The following is a 19,594-nucleotide window of genomic DNA, read 5'->3' as shown; positions in this document are numbered from 1 at the left end:
ATTTTGCTCAAAATATACTGTCTTCATCTTCTCTGTGGACAGAGAATGCTGGGCATCAACTCCCTGATCTAGACTGTCCTTTATAGTGAAAGAAACACAAGACTCCACGGGACAAGCAGGCTAATGCTAGAATTCTTTCTTTGGCATGTAAATGAAAAACCGACAGAGCCTTGAGGTCTGAATCCCACATGTAACCAGATCAATGGATGTGGTTGCCTGTTTTTCTGAAGATCTATTATCTAATTGAATTAGTTATATTTTACTTTAAAAGAAATAAAGTGAACCAGGAAGGAGAAAGGATTTGCCCAAGATCACTCAAGATCAAAGCCAGACAGGAATCAGAACCCAGGTCTGCTCACTTGAGTCCAGTCCTTTCCTCGGCAACAGAGAAAGTTTCTTTATTCAGAGAAGTTGAGCTTTTTGAGAACCAACTATATGTAGTATGATGTAATTTACAAATGTTCTTTACAACATCTTAAAAATTACCTCAAATATCACAAAATGCAAAACTTCCTGGGTAAGAGAATTCCAGCAGAGAAATACAACAACAAAAAAAACTTTAAAATTGAGTGCTTGGCCATAGAGCAAAGAGCAAGAGAGGTCAAGTTTTTAAGCCTATAATTTTGTAGAGTATCCCCAGGAGTGATTTCACATCTAGGGGAACATTTTGTAATTTGACCTTTTGCAGCCATTGCCTGCAGTTGACTGAATTTAAACGTTCTTATTCCAGCTGCTTTCCAAGCCATTTTAGAAAGCTTGGTATTCTGACATTAGGTTTCTCAAGCTCTGTGGAGTCTTTTCTTTAAGAAAATGTCAACGGCTGGGATACATTAAACAGGTCCCCCTTCAAACGCAGTTATGCCAAACCCATCGAAGCAGGGAAAATAAGAAGAAAAGAAAGTGTTCCTACTAATATAAGTTTATTTCTCCAAAAGAGGTTTCTGGGTTTTGAATTATAATCATTATCAACATGTCTCTCTTTGCCTTCCAATTTTGGAACAGTTTGTGAGATACATTCATAAATTCAACAGACAGAGTTTAAAAACCATCCTCATTCCTAGCAGTGATGGTCTGGAAGAGATTCCTGACAGTTGCAGTAGCCTTTTAACAAAGGCTAACAAAAAAATCCCTTAACAGGAAGCTGATGTACCAATGTCATGGAAGCTCTTCTGCACAGCTGTGCTTGGGAAGCTGCAAATACCACCTCGTCTATACATTGTCTCTGAAAGATTACAAATCACTTTCCCTACCACTAGCATATGTGGTTTTCACAACAGCCTTAGCAGTAGGTATGACATCCCTATTTACTGAAAGAATTTAAACAACTTACACAAGTCTTTGTGTTCTGTTAATGTCACTAGCACTTGAATCCTAGCTCTGAATCCTGCATACTTCCTGCAATCATGAACCGCTCTGCACTTTCTGTTAAAAAAGGTTTTCGTGTCTACTCAGATGTTTGTAGGAGTTAGGTTTAAATCTGCTGAGAAACTGCATTCCCTTTGGATGGATCCAAGAGGCAAATGCATTTACTCATTTGTATCTGCAGCTTTAGATTTCTGAGCAGAAGTTGTTTTATTTACATAAATCCCAAGGTGAGTTTTTTCACTGCATTGTTGGAATTGGACAATGGCCACAAAATAATGAATTGTATTACAGAAGGCCACGCTGAGCTAAGAACCTGTGATGGTTTTTTCAGAGGGCAAGGAAGAGAAGCTATTATACTAATATACTTTTCTAGTAAAAGTGTAGAAAACTGAGATATTAGCAAATAGGCATGTTCACTGAGTGAATCTAAAGAAAACCACTATTCTCTGGAGGCTGTAATTACTGAGTTTCCTTTTGCCTAAAACTATTCTCCTAAAGAAAAACCCTAGTATGGTTTGTTGAGTCAGACAGGCTGGTATTCCAGACAAATGGGTTTTCCTCCTCTTAAAGGTAGTGTCTATTATATTGTATAAGGTTCAAGGAGAAATGAAAGGAGTTTTTCCCTTTGTGGTTGGGGTTCTTAGTTGTCCAAACGAGCTTTCGGTATGAACCGCCCTCAGAAATTACTCTTCTTTCACTGTTTTTGCTTTAAACCCATGATCCTGACCCCTGGACTAGAATGAACAGGCTGTTGGCTCCAGAAGGAGAACTGGGGTCTGGGAGGTGGGATGCCGGGTCTGCCACGAGACAGCTTTGCCTCCTAAGACAAAACACCCATCTTCTTTAGTAATCTCAATGGCTTGATCTTTAGAGGATAGAATTGGTTGACGTGGGTAAAAGCTAGGACCCTTTTAACTTCAGTTTTCTTTGGGATACTTAGTAACTTCTATGGTCATACGCACCAGAATGGTGTTGATTATATTACACGGACTACAAGAGGTTGTAATAACTGACACTAATGGACCTTTTCCTATGAGTCAGGAATTATACCAGTCACCTTATACGTGTTGACTATTAACTCTTTTTATGTTCACAATGACCTTGTGAAGTGAGTTCTAGTAAGGTAGTCGGGACTCAGAGTTAAGGAAGTAAGGTCACACCACCACTTAGGGAAGGACTAGGATTTCTGAACCCAGCCAGTCCGACACCACAGTCCTAGCAGTGGATTTCATGAATGCCCCTCCTTCCCATGATCCTCTCTGAGCTGGTGCACCTCTTCTCTGGGGTGCTGCAAGGGCTGGCTGCTAACAGTCCACCACAGACCCCTTTCCTGGAGAACTGCCTTTGGCCACCACAGAACCAGGAGATTGAGACCCCCTACCTCAGCCTACAGAGAACAGATGACTGCTTCTCCTGCCTCCAGGCGGGACTAACTCACTCTGTGGAGCAGTGTGCTCCAGAAAATCCTGGAAGCTTTCCTCCTTAGGCTGACGTGAATCATGCTTAGCTTTTTCCCACTCACCTTTCCTACCTCCCTCCTCCTCTTTTTCTAACAGGTCGACCCTGTCAGTTGCCCTTGCAAGAATGCTGGACTCCAGCTCTGCTTGGAGGCACTTGCGCCTGAAGTGGCTCCTGTTTTTCATCATCACGCTAGGCTCTTTTTCCTCACTGGGGACAGATGTAGCTTAGAAAAATAAATTATAAGTTACACTTTTTGTTTTTTCCCTAATCATGATTTTGTTCTTTTTTTTTCCCCACCTATGAGCTTAAACAATCAACAGATGAAACAAAACTGGTCCAGTTCTGCGATGAAAATGCACCTATTAGGCTTGATGCGGCAGACAGGGATGGTTCTGTTTCAGCAGCTAAGCCCTTTGCTCTGTCTCGCACTAATTGGGTCTGGCTGAGAGGCTGAAATCACCGATCGATTCTTTAATAAGCATAATGCAGCCACTCTGGTGTAGCTTTATTCCCTTCCCTTCTTTCTCCTTGGCAAGCAGTTAAGGATGCTAACAGCTCTCTGAGACCTCATGTCCACATCTCCGGGGTTCCGTGAGTATCCAGTAAAATTATTTCCAGAAGCCATAATGTCTAAAGTAAAAGATTAATATTTTAAAAGCCCACGTTGATCTCTGCCTTGATCTTAAATGCTTTTGGTATGTAGTTCAACCAGAATGTTCTTCGCGGCCTTCTTAGCTCAATTTATTCATTTATCGGATAACTGTTGAATTCCTTCTATGTAGCAGGCACTATACTAGATGCTGAGAGTAAAATCAGTGAGCAAAGTAGGTGCAGCTACTTTGCTCATGGAGCCCATGGACTAATTATAAACTCGAGTGAATTCCATATTCACACCAGTCACATACTTTCAGTGATGATCAGCCCTATGAAGGTCATATCATGCTGTAAATTCTTACTGAACACATCTGATCTAACGAGGGTTCCTCTAATGTTGAGCTAAGTTAAGTGACATCTGAGAAAGAATAGAATTAAGATGGTGGCATGAGAGTTTGAGCCAAGGGAATCATCATGTGAAAAGACGCTAAGGCAAGAAGTAGCAGGGGCCACTGAAGGAAATACAAGAACCCCAGATAGAGCCTGGAGGTGTAGTCAGGGAAAAGACCATGCAGAGTGTCACAGGACAAGTTAAAGAATTTTAGTGTGTCCTGACACTGATGAGTAATTCCAGAACGGTTTAGAGGTTTGCATATGTGTGTGACATGAGCAGAGGAGCAGAGAGCAGTCCAGAAATTCAAGGTCACATGGCAAATGAGGATGAATGGAAATTACAAATGATGTGAGATACAGCTGGAAGGTTCCGTATGGATCAGAACCAAGGGGGCTAGAGTGACATCTTACGCAATGTGGACTTTATCCGGAGGAACTTGAAGGGAATGAGCAGAAAGGCATTCCAGAAAGGTTAATTAACACCAGCACTGTCCAACAGAGCTGTCCACAATGAAGTGACTTTTCTATAATCTGAACCATCACAATGCAGTAGTCACTACACACAAGTGTACATATAATGCAGCTTGATCAACTGAGAAAATACATTTCTTAAATTTTATTTAATCTTAGCACAAGCCTAGTCACAATGAAGAGTATGTAAGTCTGGTGGTCAGGAGCTGGCAGCTGGGATGAAGAAAAGGGGTGAGGAAAATGAGTTAGGGATTTGGCAGAGATGTGATGCCAGGATGAATAAAGACAGAAGCATGATATAAAAATATTTAGTCTATGTTGTCTAGGGATTCAAGGACATGGAATAATGAGAAAGAAAGGTCTAAGTTAAATTCAGATTATAGACAGCCTTGCATGCTAAGCTAAGGAGTTTGGAGTCTCTTTGTAGAGGAGCGTGGACCTCTTTAAGGCTTATGAAGGTGGCCGTTATTTAATGAGAACTGTCAGCAATGTGCTTGCCAGCAACTTCATCTCATCATGGCATGTAAGATAGCAGCCTGCACATGTTTTATTGGGGGCTCTGTGCATTGAGGAGCGACGCTATATTTATATGTCTTTCTTAGCCTGAGGGTTCCAAGGGCTAAGAGTACAGTTCAGGTATGTCTCCCCCTCTCTTGACCTCACAGAGACTAGCTGTTGGAAGGATGCTGACTGTGGTTCCCAAATGGTTTATAAGAGCCTAGGCCACCACCGGGAATGGTGGGCAGGGGATGAAACACTTGGGGGTGACATGCACAGAAGTTAGAAACTGATTGGATATGAAAGTCTTTTCTCCCCCCACAATGCTCTGGACTCCTTAAGCTCAGGGACCTGGATTCTGCCCAAGGACTTGGTGTTCTTTTCCTTTTTTTGAGCATACTGCAAGCCTTAAAAAACGCTTGGTGTCAACAGAAAGGCAGTATTTTAGAAAATGTTTTTCTCTTTGGTGTTTATTCCAGATATCTAGGAGTACATTTTTTCGAATGTATTTCCAGATTACTGTCTCAAAGGTTTACATCAGTGCATGCCACTACCAAGAGAGTGTAGTTCTGCTCTTGTTTCACATCTGGTCAGTGCTGAAAATTCGTTTATTTTTTCCCCAGTCTGACAGGCTACACATGAGAAAGTAATATTTTCCATTACTGATCACTACTGAAGTTCAGACTCTTTTCATATAATTAGCACCCGTGAATTGTCCAGAGAGTTTAGCCTACTTGAAAATGGGGGTTTCTTTTCTCAATAATTAATGAGAATTCTTTATGTATCAGTGATATTAGACTTTGATTTCTTATTTATTTTGGAAATACTGTATTTAAAGCAAATTATAATACAAATTCTAAGTTTTACATGGTAAATGTATCATTTCTCTCCTTTGTGCCTCTTATATTTTGTATACCTGACAGCCTTTTCCACACTGAGATTATACAGATATTGCCCTATATTTTCTCCATGTGTAGGATTTATATTCACACGTAAATTTGAGTCTTTGATCCATTTTAAGCTTATTTTTGTGCATTAGGTAAAGTATTGATCTAATTTCAGAGAACAATTTCCTCCAATAAAAGTACAACCAATCAACTACCTTGCTTGCTTGTGGTCAAAATGAACCTCAAGGATTTATGTTTCAGATTCAAGAGTTTAGTAAGGAGTTCTAACAGTAGACATAACACCTTGTCTCAGCATATCTCCCTGTCTATCTGAGTCATAGTCAGAGAGAAGATAATTTTGTTCTCACTTAATCCACTTAATTTAGAATTAGTTGTAAGATTCCTTATGTCTTAATCTCCACATTGCCTAATATAGTGCTCTGTGCATAAAAAAAAGTATGTGTTGACTTAAAGATGAGACTTGAGAAAGGAACGCAAAGAAGAGTATAATAATAATTATGCCTTCAAAGTTAACCAGGTAGAATGATACATTCTCTGTCCACTGTATTTAAGTGGAGGAAGAATCATGAGAAAGGAACAAAGTGAAGTGGGCTTTTTTTTTTTTTACCATCCTGACAAAATGATTAGGAAATTTAGCGATAATATATGCAAACCATTTAGTCCAGCGTCTGCATATAGTAGGGCTACTTTACTGGTGACTAGAATATAGTTATTTTTATGATTTTAGGTGCTCAATGGAGAGGCAGACTTCTCTGTCATGGGACCTTTAAGTTTTTAAGAGGAAATAGTTCATGTATGAAATGGAGGCTAAATGCTCCAGTAAATCCGAATTTTAAAGCTTTCATATGGTTTACATCACACTAAAGAAATAATAATTGGAGTTCATTGTTCACTGACATTGATAGTCTCTTCCTGCAACTAGGCATGAGAATCATACTAAATACAAAGAATAAACACTAATGGGGGTTATTAAAATTCTATGTCTTCTCTCCTCTACCATGGCCTGTGTCTATTGCATCTAAATTGGGTGGGGGGAGGTAGGAAGCAGGGAACAAACTAATTTATAAAATGCTATGGCTTTAAACATTTACTTTCAAGTAAGTCAATTGAAAAATAAATTTGAAGGGGCTGAAACCAGCACCCTTGACTGAGCTGACATTGAACCCTTCGCACTTGGCGAATCACTGATGCGGCACCTCCAGGGGATTTGGTTTCTGGGCACCTCAGCCCAAGAGTCTTTTAAAATACAAAAAGGATATGGCCTTAGAGATAAGACAGGCATCGGCTGTCACTGAGAAGCTGCTTTGCTTTTCAGTGGCCTGTTCCCAAGTTTGAGTCTGTATTACAGTGGTAGAAAAGCTTTGGATTTGCTGGTAAAAATGAAAGATGCTCAGAAGCTATTATCTCAAAATAGATATCGATAGATTAGAAGGCTATAGAGGTTTAGAATCTGACCTAAAGGGAATAGGAGAATTGAATCGAGATAATTACCTTGTTAACTTGAGGCAAAATTAAAATTCACCTTTAAGAGAGTCAGACCATTAATGCCAAAGTGCAGATTCTCATTCATTTATATGATAAGGAATAAAAAGTTACTAAAATTGTCCAGATTTATTAAACTATTATTTGTCAAGTGTCATTTAACACATTTAAAATATGCAGAAAACTCTCAAGGTCTTGGAAAATAAGGAGAAAAAGTACCTCCTGAGTATTATTAGTTTAAAAGAAAGCCTCTTTCTTTGTTTTTTTTGTTTTTTATTAGCTTGCATTTACCTTTGGTATTCAGATCAGAAAAACAGGATAAAAAGAAAAAAAAAGACAGCCATTAGTAGGGATCATCTCAAATTAAATTACTTTAATCCTCAATCATAGCCTGTGTATGCTATATTCTAAATTAAATAAAAAGCAAGGACCAAACTAATTTATAAGACGTGTTGACATGAAATAGTTTCAATCCAGACACATCAACACAGAGGAGTATAACCTCAGGGAACTAATCAAAATCTAGCTAATAGAATAAGAAAGTCATACCTTCAAGTTTTGAGAGATAATCACTACATAATTGCTGCTTATTGATCTCTGAGAAGGAATAGATGTTCCAGTGGGAACCAGCTGCCCCAGTGCCCACAGCGTTGCTGCCGCCCTCACCAGGCCTCACTCGGGGGAGTAATAGAACATTCATCCACCAAAGGGCAGTGTGAGGAGCTGCTCAGAACCCCACGTGGGAAACACTGCAGGGGAGACTCTTGACTTCGTGAGGAAGAGCCCGTGAGGGTCTTCTGTCCCAGCATCTTGGAAGGGTGTGGAGTAAAGATTGAGAGGGGAAGGGAGAACTGGACTGAGCAGTAATACCTCATCTCACTAAGTCAATCTTCTCTGCACAAGGCTTCTAAAGCACCTTGTTTTCAAATCAGATCTAAATCAGCCAAGTGAGTAGAGAAACATGGGCTGGAAGCCAAGTAATTAAAATGGAATGCATGGTTTGGATATCATTCTCCATGCATTTTAGGGCACATTATAATTTAGTAAAGAAGAAGAAGTAATATTTGAAAACTGTATTCTCTTATTTGTTCGCCTCCCATTGCAAGAACAGGTACAGTCTTTGAAACTGATGTTCTCTATGAGTAGAAAGAAAATATTAATATATAGTAACTGGGCTAAGTCTCCATGGTACATTGTTTAAATTCAAAACTTAAAATTCCCTAAAATTTCACTTGGAAGCATACAAAATGAAGGACATGGAATTTTAGAAGCAATGCGCGAATCCTGACAGTAAAAAATCAGAGACCTCAAAGTTTGTGACATTAACTTATTCTCATGGTTATGTCTTGATTCCTTTATTATATAACCACCTTTTTTTAACCCAAATGTCCCAAAAGACAGCCTCCTGATTTCTTGTTTTTTCTTTATATATAAATGTATAAGTGTATTCATTCTTTGACCATTCATTCCAACAAATGCTATGAAATGCCTATGTAGAATCAAGTAGGGTGCTAATTACTAGTAGTGCAATGATGAGCTAAAATAGGCAGTTTGTGGACTCATGCAGATACAGCCTGAATGGAGGAGACAGACAATACAAACGTAGCCACACATATAAGTGAGAAATTACGCACTGAAGTAACTGCTACGAAGGAAAGCCATATGATTTGACGAAACCTTGAGGAAGCATGTCTCGGCATAGAGATTTCATTATAAAGTGGGTAAACTAGCTATTTACTAGTGTTCAGTACCAGCATATTACTCTCCAGTTTGGAAGGACGTAGGTCCTGAGAACAAGAGGAAATTGTTACAAATCTTAGGATTCATTTTAGGCAAGAGGCACAGTATAAAAACAATGTTCCTTCCCTCCCCAGAAAACAACAACAAAAAAATGTATATTGCATGCACTAAGCAAGCAGAAAACGCACCATCAAAGCTCACCTGAAAAAAGAACATATGATCAGTATGTTTACCAATGTTTTCTTCTGTCTAGTAGTCACTTTGTTTCTGAAAGGATCACATTTCTGTTTCATTTGTATTTCGCTTCCTGCCCTGTGTTTCTGCGTAACCCTGTATGAACTCTCAGTTGAAATGTGTGAGGGTTGGCTATATGCTGCTTTTTGAATGCTTTCCAGTGCTTGATAAGGGGGCACATGGGGCCGTCTTTGTTCTGTTCCAGGAGACTACGTGGTCATGTGTGTCTACTTTGAGCTGAGCAGGAGAATGGGCTACTTCACCATCCAGACCTACATCCCCTGCACACTCATTGTCGTTCTCTCCTGGGTGTCTTTCTGGATCAATAAGGATGCTGTTCCAGCCAGGACCTCCTTAGGTGAGACACACCTTTATTCCTTTTAGTAAATTGATTTGCTTTTAATTCAGTCAGCCATTACATAGACATGCTTTTTCATTTTTAAGGAAAACTAGCATATTAAAAATGAAAAAACAATATTTAAAGTTTCCTAATTCTGCTTTCCTAATCACCTTCATAGAATTTATTCTTAGTAAATTATTAATAAAGTTAAGTTAATTAGGGAAAAATCCTTCTAATTTCAATAGATTTAAAAAATTTTTTGGTCTCTGAGCAGTTTTATATGCTGGAGCTGCCTGCACCAGCTCATGAGAACTGGTCGTTTGTCCTTTCCCGATGGTGTGTCCAGTGATGTCTCAGTGGCAGCTTGACATCAGCCGAGGTGAAAGCATTAACACCAAAGAAATAGTCAAACACTGAAAATCACAGCTTCCATATTTTCTAGTTATTTGTTATACCTTTACCAGCACACCACTGGCTGTTCATTAATTCTGACATATATAATCATGATGACATTTGAAGACATACATATATATTAATTGGCCACTTACCCAAGACCCACTAAAAAGATTATTTGGGGGAACACACAATGATGGGAAATTTTGAGAACCCATCTCCCCACTTTGAAGATCACTTACAGTTTGCTCAATGTATTGTATGATGGATGATATGTGTCTCAGACTTTCACGTCTGTTTCGTCACATGAGAAAAAGGCACACGGAGATTAAAACAAAGCCAGAGACTCACAGGGAAACAGGAGGCTAGGGCCACGAATAAACTTTTTATACTTGATAAAATTCTCTAAAGACTTAACAAAGAAGAAAACTACTGAAAAATGAATTATTAAACCATAATCTCTTCCATCAGCTACGTGAAAATTAGAGCCACATCCCTTGCTCAGCCCTTGCTAGAGAGGCAGTATCGTGCAATAGGTAAGAGCTGGGGTTTCGAAGTCCAGCAAATCTGAGTTTCAACCCACAATTATAGTACAGCCTTGGAAATACCCTTTAGTCTCTACGTCACAGTTCCCTCACATGTAAAACATGTATCGTTTCCTGCCTAACTTGTGGGGTTTTAATTAGATTGGATAAGGTATTCTGTGCAAAGTTCACAAACCATAGTAAGACCTCGGAAATGTTAGCAACTATAGTCATTTTCTGACAAAATGATCTGTACCAAGCTACTAAAACTGAGGGCAAAAGCAATTACTGGGGAAAAAAATTTTTTAAAGCTATCATTTGCATATTGATCCTCTTCCAAACCTAATTTAGTCTGCCATCTGTTTCAAAATAAAGTTATTTTTACTTTTTCTGTTATATGTGGTACTTTATGTTACAAGCCCTATTCAACAATTATAGTGTTTAATGCTACATGCTGAAACAAACCCAAAATGTGTTGAGCTTATTACTTTAGAACAATTAATTCTCACTCTGGGTAGAATGTGTTGCATGACATGCTATGTCTGTCTCTTGCATGAACAGGTAAATATCTTTTTTATTTCCAGTATAGTGCCTGGCACATAGCTGGTAGCTCAACAGTTATTCAAGTAATACATGTGTACTTATGAATAAATGGAACAAATGGATTGATATATTCCAATTTACCCACCCCACAAATATTTCAAGGAAAAGATTTCATGTCAATTTCTTCTTCTAAAGTCCAGATTCCTGCTAGTCACAATCACTCTTATGGGTGCTCTCACAGCTCATTTTAACCAATCATTAATGCCTGCTCACTGGCAAAGACAATGTGGGGAGAAAGGATCGAGGTGGGGGAGCTGAGGAATGAGGAATGAGGAATGAGGGAACAGGTATGCGTTCCTGTTTGTTGATCATTGACCAAAAGTTGACTTCAAGTCAAACATGTTTAATATGCATTTTCCATTCTCCATAACTACAGCATGCAGAAGTTGTGATAGTTTAAAAAATCACATTTTTTAGAGTTAAAGAAGCAAAGGTGCTACAAAATTCAATGACATTTAAAAGGCAATAAATATCTGTGGGCATAGTGAATGATTTCAATTATACTTCTTTTCCTGTCACTGAGGTTGCTTACCAAGTGTCACAAAACAAGTTTAGCTTCAGTGGTGACTGATGTGGTCACATGATTTGTTTTACTGTGCCCTCCCCGCCCCTTCAGGTATCACGACTGTCCTGACAATGACGACCCTCAGCACCATCGCCCGGAAGTCGCTCCCCAAGGTCTCCTACGTCACAGCAATGGACCTCTTTGTGTCTGTCTGCTTCATATTTGTCTTCTCTGCTTTGGTAGAGTATGGCACCCTGCATTATTTTGTCAGCAACCGGAAACCAAGCAAAGACAAAGACAAAAAGAAGAAAAACCCTGTACGTATCATTTCCCGCTGGGACCACTGAAATTTTTATGCAGAAAGACCACCTGGCTTGGTTTTTGGTTTGGTTTTGCTTAGTCAATCTGCAGGTTAAGCCTCAACACTTTGGGCTCCAAAATGAAAAGTGAATATGTGAGTTTGACCAGGACATAGGATTCATTGAGAGAGACCTAATTCACTAAGGCAGACTCTTGCTCTCTTCATTTCATGGGGAATACAACCATTGCTAAGAAATGCATCTGTGTGCTAGCTGCTATTATTCTAGATTTCACTGATTTTCATCTTTCTGCCCCTTTGCTGTAAGAGTTTGTAAATTATTGATGTTTTCAATGAATTTAAAGAGATTTTATTTATTTATTTACTTTTAGAGAGAGGGGAAGGAAAGGAGAAAGAGAGGGAGAGAAACATCCATGTGTGGTTGCCTCTCACATGCCCCCAACTGGGGATCTGGCCCGCAACCCAGGCATGTGCCCCGACCGGGAATCAAACCACAACCTTTGGGTTCACAGGCTGGCACTCAGTCCACTGAACCACATCAGCCAGGGCTAAATTAAAATTTTTACCCAAAGCTTTCTACTAAGAAGTCACAAGATTCTTGAAATTTCAAGGATCACCACACTTTTGCAAATAGTTTAATGTGTGTATGTGTGTGTGTGTATTGCCACCAGAGGATTTCTATTGGTTTCATTCATATTCAATGTATTTATTTTGATTTAAAAGAAATGTCTCATCTATTGATGGGCAGGTTATTTAGCCTCCCTTTGTTTCCTCATGTATAAAATGAATATTATAAAAACACATATCTTATGGAGCTGCTGTGAGAAATAAATGTGTTGACAGAGGTAAAAAGCATTACATAGTACCTTACACATGGAAGTTCTTATCATGACAGATGACAATGATGGTTGATATTGATGATTTATACAGGGACCAACCTGGATGGATTTCAGTGATTTGGAAACAGGGAGAATGACTTCTCCCTGCTACCAAACTTTTAATAGAGATGGTGAAGCACAAATTGAATGCCTAAGGCCATTGTCTTTTATTACTAATTTTGAAGGGAGCACGTAGCTACCCATTTGCCCAGCTGAACACCATGTCTGGCTCATGGGCCCCTGTGAAATTTAAGGTCCATTCCCTCCAAGTCAGAGGCAAAGGAATGAACTCAATGTGCAGCCTTTCCTGGTCTTCTGCTCTAAGGGCCCCGAGGGCAATGGCAGTGGCTGTCTGACCCATGAACTTTGTGGGGCTGAATGATAAGGAGGAAATTGAGCTGATTCTGTTGTATTTTGATGCATCTCCAGGAACACCAATGAAATTGTCTAAATTGTATGTTCATTTGAATATAAGAATTCATAACAGGTAAAGAAAGAAGCACCATTTTTCTTGATGAATATAAAAAATAAATGCTCTTTAATTTCCCAAATATTCACTGTGCTTTATGCAGTCCTTTCCTTCCCTGTTCTGCCTCTCTTTGCTTTAGCATTTTCTCTCTCTTTTAGTTTCCTTGTGTTGGTGTTTTTGTTTTCTTCTTCTCCTTCACTTTCCATTTCATTTCCCCCCAAGAAGATGGTTTGACTGATACTCAGCATTGTTACCTGCCAGCAGTAACAAGGGTGTGAGGGGATTGGCTTACAAACAAGTATGAAGAGTTCTTTTTTCCTTCCTTCCCTTCTTCCTTCCTTCCTTCCTTCCTTCCTTCCCTCCTTCCTTCCTTCCCTCCTTCCTTCCTTCCCTCCTTCCTTCCTTCCTTCCCTCCTTCCTTCCTTCCCTCCTTCCTTCCTTCCCTCCTTCCTTCCTTCCTTCCTTCCTTCCTTCCTTCCTTCCTTCCTTCCTTCCTTCCTTCCTTCCTTCCTTCCTTCCTCCCTTCCTTCCTTTTTTGTTCTCCTTTGGAAAAAGCCCTTTGGCCCTCTCTCACAGCTGGGTCATTGCAGAGTACATTTTGTTATAGAAATAGAAACCATGAATTCCTTATTCCAAGGTCATAAAGATGACAGAAGAAGAAAAGAAGGCAGAAGAGAAAGGCAATTAAAGCAACTGAGAAACTAAAGTTATCTGGGAATTTCATGCATTTCCCCTTTTTAAGGCAAAATTGTATGATTTATCAGAAGATGCAAGAGCCTAAGGGGTAAATGAGGGACTAAATTTTCATTTTCCCATTTAATATGTCCTTTGGTTCATTATCAGGATTCACCTATTAAGGCCTTTTTAATGAGGATTAGAAAATAAAAGAATAGAAAGATTTCTCCCAAATAAACAATACCGGCGTTTGCAGTTAGGTAACTTTGGGTTAATTTACTGAAGACTTTACCAACAATCACTGAATTCCCTTTTCCAACTTTCGGCATATACTTTGTTCCACGCTCAGAACTGTCATTCTGTGTTTATAATTTCAGTTCATTTTACTTACTATGTTTTCAAAATGCATTTTTAATTTATCTTATTTTGTCTCTTTTTTCTTTTTTTCCCCTTCTTTTAATAAAAAAAATGCAATTCTCTTTTCTGTCTACAAACCCAAAGCTTCTTCGGATGTTTTCCTTCAAGGTATAATGTTTTTGGAATGGAAATTCACTGCATGCAACTGCTGAATTTAAGTATTAACGCTTACATGGTGTTTTATTTTTTTTTATGATTAGACATTTAAGCATTCTACTAAAGATTACACGTTTAAGATGAGAACATTCTATAGATTTCTACAGTTGGTTCAGCAACCCTACACTAATTCACAAGGTGTTGACCTTCCATGAAGCTGAATGCTGTAAGCACTATGAGATGGCATTAGTCAAGAGGGCCTCTTTAAGCATGAAAGCCAAATCTTACCCTCTCTTCTCAGATGAAAACTAAATCCAATTTCACTGCCTGCATGTACTATATACCACATATAATCTATATGCACTTAAAATTTAACTCTGTAAATCCTAATGCAAAATAAGATTGCCTTTGGATAAGTAAATGTAATAATCTTTATTGGTCTAAGCTCCACCTGTCAGCTCTGTAAAAATAATACTGCCTGTAAAATGTTTCAGTTAAAACACCCTTCCCACCTTCCAGGGTGAGCCAAGAGCCTCGGGCTCTGTCATGCAGTATTACAAGATTTCTACTCCCAGTTGAATGCTGACAGCTGCATCAGAGACACTGGGGTTTGTATTCACATTATCCTAAAGCTAAGTCATCCAAATTAACACGAGAAAGACCATCGAGTCTTATAGCAATTTTATAATTTGTCCTGAAGAGAAACTCATATGAAAAATGCTCAGTCACTAACTATCAGAGAGATGCAAATTAAAGTCACAATGAGATATAAAAAAAAAAACCCTTTGATTAGCATTCAATTAATTGGTACTAGTTTCTTCTTCAACACTATGTTTGGTGGCAGTAACATTTTTTCCTGAATTTTCACTAATAGGCAGGTAAACATAGCTGACATTCATTCTGAAGCTTCTAGATGGTGAATGTTACACGAAGTACCATATCCCTTTAAAACATAAGCCATGCTATTGTAGTATAAACTCAGGAAACTTCTATATTTATATATTTTTTAGCATTTTATACTAAAGCATTTAAGACATTTACTCAGTATAATGGGGTTTACTATTTGTCTATAGGTAAGCATGACACAATCTTTGATTTCAAAATTGGTGCATTTTTATTTCTCTGTTCTACTCACATGCAAAACCATTAAATGCCTTCATGTAACCAACCTCACATCTAATATTTACTAGAATAAGATTCCATGTAGTTGTTTGATTTAAATCTTTAAACTTTTAGTTCTTTTGGTGTTTAATCTTCTTGCTCTAGCTGTTAGCTTGATGGTATTATTTTCAGCCGCACTGCTTAAGCTCAAAATTTGAAATCTGCAAATGTGCTATCCTTCTAAGTTCAATTTCACCATTGTAGATCACGCTGTCATAGCAATCTCCTGAGTACCCATTTTCAGATTCATCATTCACATTGGTAACATGTGGAGACACAGTCTAGGACTTACCAAGCATAATGAACTCTGATCCCTCTTTGTCCCTGCCCTTGTCCCAGGCCCCTACTATTGACATTCGCCCAAGATCAGCAACCATTCAAATGAACAATGCCACGCACCTTCAAGAGAGAGATGAAGAATACGGGTATGAGTGTCTGGACGGCAAGGACTGCGCCAGCTTTTTCTGCTGTTTCGAAGACTGCCGAACAGGAGCTTGGAGGCACGGGAGGATACACATCCGTATTGCCAAGATGGACTCATACGCACGGATCTTCTTCCCCACTGCATTCTGCTTGTTCAATCTGGTGTATTGGGTCTCCTACCTTTACCTGTGAAGAAGCATTGGTTTTATTGATATGGGTCTTATTCTTCACTAAATCTCATGGGGGAAGATGTCCTTTCTAAGTCCATTTAAGTAATCCTTTGTGTGGTTTACAATCATCTGAATTTGTTTCTGCGTTTTGACCTGGTAAGCTGTATTCCCGTCATACTGTTTGTGCCCAACTCTCTTTCGGTAAGTGTAATTTCAACTATAATGTTCTGTGTTGCAAACCTGCAGGGCAAAGTGAAATAAGAGCAAGAACATTGAAACCAAACAACGTATTTCCAGCTACAGAACTGAAATAGTAAAAGCAATGATTATTTACAGTGGTGGTGTCCTTATTCAATTCAAAATACAATTACAAACAAAACATCTCAGACTGTACTCTAAGTTCATTTGGGGTCAACTTGTGATAAATTTGATCCTCACAGAACATCTCCTCATTTGAGACAAATCACAACTCATCTGAAATATAAGAACCTAGACAAGAAATCAATTTACCTCTATCCCAAGATAGAAAGAAAATTTCCTCCACATCACATGTACAATGATGTAAATATTTCAATAACATAGAATGCTTCCAGTTTAATGCATGCATCTCTTTAGAGCCAAAATAAATGGATTAAACTTATCATCGTAAAGTATTGTCTTTTATTTTTTGTGTCTTTGGGCTACAAAAGAATCATGAATGTAATTATAAGGATTTGGGATTAGAATTGGAGGGGAAAATTTTCACTATTTTTATCCCTCATGCATGAAGACTGAAACAGCTTATTTTTTCTTTCTATGGCGTATTAAAACACTCTAAGTAAAATAGAGACTGAAAATTCAACATCTGCTGCCTCTAAATATGCCCAGTTTCATAGAGTATAAAGTGATCGTATGTGCTTGCCGCTATTTTGTTTTCTTCCTTTTAGGATTATAGATATTGACAGAACTTAGTCTCCATCTCAACATCCGCTTCTAGTGATTGTGAGTGCCTTGTGGGCAGTGCCCTTGTCATTTCCTGTTCGGGTCCTCGGCACCTTGCACAGTGCCTGGCACACAGGTGGTGCTCCACAAGTATCATGTGAAGTGAGCTGGCCCCACGTGCTTCCGGTGACTAGCTCTGCGCTGGCCCGGAACCAGTGACTCATCTTCTCACATCAGCATTGTCCGAGGATGTTGGATCTTGCAGAGATGACTGGGAGGATCCAAAGAACTTGGACTATTTATATTTATTCTCAAGAATTTATTTTAGTCAAGGTCCATACTCCTTTAGAACAATATTTGTGTCCTGTATTTGCATACAAAAATGAGTCTACTAGGGAATAAGGTTTGTGTATAATTCTCCACGTTCAGGGGTGAGTCAGCCTTGACCCATGTGCTTGAGGACCCATTACAGACATAAGCAAGATTCGTACTTACTCGTGCTCAGAATATAGTAATCTACACTCTGTGAAATTTTTTTAAACAGTACGGAAGATTGAATTTCAAAAATGAAATAACTAATGAATGACTTACAAGGAGGTTGAGTCCGTGCCTGTGGCCGCATTCAGCTAGGTTGTAATCACATGAAGCGGTTGTCCCAGACTTCAAACCGTCGCGAGTGGAGTTTCATCTTTGGGTACTCATCCTGAACCCTTATTTTTCCAAATTGGCACCCTCTGTCAGTTCTTCTTTATGCCAATCATTGCTCTAAGTCAGAATTCAGTCACAGCTAGCAAAACTTTATGGATAACCTGGAAGGAGGAGAAAAGAAGAGGCGGTGACTTTGTGAATACAAATCCATGTAAAGTCATCTGGATGAATCTTGAAACACATTTAGCTGCCAACTTTACAAACTTTTAATATATCAGTGCTCTAGGATACAACCTCAAACCCATGTAAATAGAATCAATTATTTTCTTGTTTTGAATTGTTACCTATTAAATGTTGACTCTTTGGGAGAGTTGTTGGCAAATTTTCAACGATGAGAAACATGTTATTATTGTCAACTTGAAATGTATTCCATAATGGGGATACTCCAAAAAGCTAGCTTTCCAGTGTGTGCATAGAATGGATAATATGAATATCTATTATATATGATCTAGTTCTCAATTTTCAGCTGTTCCCTGTGTATGTATTTGAAAACCTTTTCACAAGGGGAATTGCCTAATATGTGGACTTTTACAATAAAAATGCTGCATCCTAATCCAAGGTGACATCCCAGTGGTCTGGTTGGACTTGTTTGTCTTAATGATTGTGCCCTCTCTTTCCCGGCTTATGCCCTGACTCTGCCTTCCCTTTGGGTGGTCTTCATGTGTGATCACTTGCGATCATGTTTTAAGTCATGATGCTTCTCGCTTCAAAAGAGTGAAGACACGCATTTGGGATGTGGAGTGCAGATGGAAGGTCGAAATGTCATGAAGTAGTAAAGTTCAAACCTTCTGTACCCCAAAACTTGTGGTGTGGTTAAGAATATGGACACAATGTCAGGCATGATTGGGGTCTGAACGCTACATTTACCAGTTGTTTGACAATTGTCAGTTCAGCCTTAATAAGCCTCCATCTTACCAGCTGTACATTAGGTGTGATAATGCCACCTCGTGTAGTGGCACTCAACGGAGGGACACAAGCCCCGCCCTTCACCCCTAGTGCCTAAGGTGCTCTGCTGACCATGCACCCCCGTCAATCAGCTCTCCTAAAGGAATCAAGCCTTGTGTGACTCTCTGTCATGATGGTTCATTTTAAAAGAGTATTTGCATTGTAAACCTTCTTTACATCTAGTTTGAAAATCCAATTCTACTGTTGAAAGAATTCTCACACATTAGATTAGTCGTTTTTTTTTTAAGGTCAAAGAACCCTTCTCTGTACTCCCGAAACTTAAACACATAGGGAGCTATGCTCCAGAAACCATGTGATGTCTCCTTGAAGTCCTCTGAAATTTTCAAAAGGGAAATGCAGCTCAGTCCTTTACAAACACAGCTGCCGTAACCTCCCTCTGCCTGTCATTCTCCTGGCCCCTCGTGGCTTCCTGCATCCAATTTAAGCATCTATTTCTCACCTTCCAGACATGTATAAAAACAGTTTTCACCGAGGTTCTGTCTGTTTCCTAACTCAGGGGTGCCCAACCTCTGGACTGCAGACTGGGACCAGTCTGGGCCTGCTAGGAACCAGGCCTCACAGCAGGAGGTGAGCTTGAATGTGATGTACTTGAATCATCCCTAAACCATTCCCCCACCCCCGCCCCCAGTCTGTGGAAAAATTGTCTTCCATGAAACCAGTCCCCGATGTCAAAAAGGATGGGGACCACTGCTCTAACTAATGCCCTTATATTTAGCTGGGTAGATATTCATGATATGGACTTCACTCCTCCCCTCCTTTTTTTTTTCAATTCCCAATATTCTTCTGACAAGTAGTAACCATTTTTATCTGTGTTGAAGGTCAAATTAAATTAACCAAATGAAGTGGTCTTTGGGGATTATGTCAAAAATTGCTTTCTCTG

General features: G+C 39.1%; 1 protein-coding gene across 2 annotated transcripts in view; it reads left to right on the top strand.

The window, feature by feature from the left end:
• Positions 1-18,306, top strand: part of GABRG2 (gamma-aminobutyric acid type A receptor subunit gamma2) — a 78,547-nt gene extending 60,241 nt beyond the window's left edge. Inside the window, exons 7-10 of one of the 2 annotated variants that reach the window (XM_045829572.1) lie at positions 9,352-9,504; positions 11,623-11,828; positions 14,354-14,377; positions 15,866-18,306. In XM_045829572.1, coding sequence (XP_045685528.1) covers positions 9,352-9,504; positions 11,623-11,828; positions 14,354-14,377; positions 15,866-16,141 — 659 coding nt within the window. In that variant the 3' untranslated portion in view covers positions 16,142-18,306. The remainder of the gene's footprint in view (positions 1-9,351; positions 9,505-11,622; positions 11,829-14,353; positions 14,378-15,865) is intronic. The other variant, XM_045829579.1, reaches the window with a different exon arrangement.
• Positions 18,307-19,594: the final 1,288 nt, after the last annotated feature.

This window comes from Phyllostomus hastatus, unplaced genomic scaffold (genome assembly GCF_019186645.2).
Source record: "Phyllostomus hastatus isolate PE091 unplaced genomic scaffold, TTU_PhHast_1.1 phas_contig_150, whole genome shotgun sequence".
In the NCBI taxonomy this organism is placed as follows: Eukaryota; Metazoa; Chordata; class Mammalia; order Chiroptera; family Phyllostomidae; genus Phyllostomus; species Phyllostomus hastatus.
The sequence above is the reverse complement of the archived record's forward strand: the minus strand, read 5'-3'. Positions and strand labels throughout refer to the sequence as shown.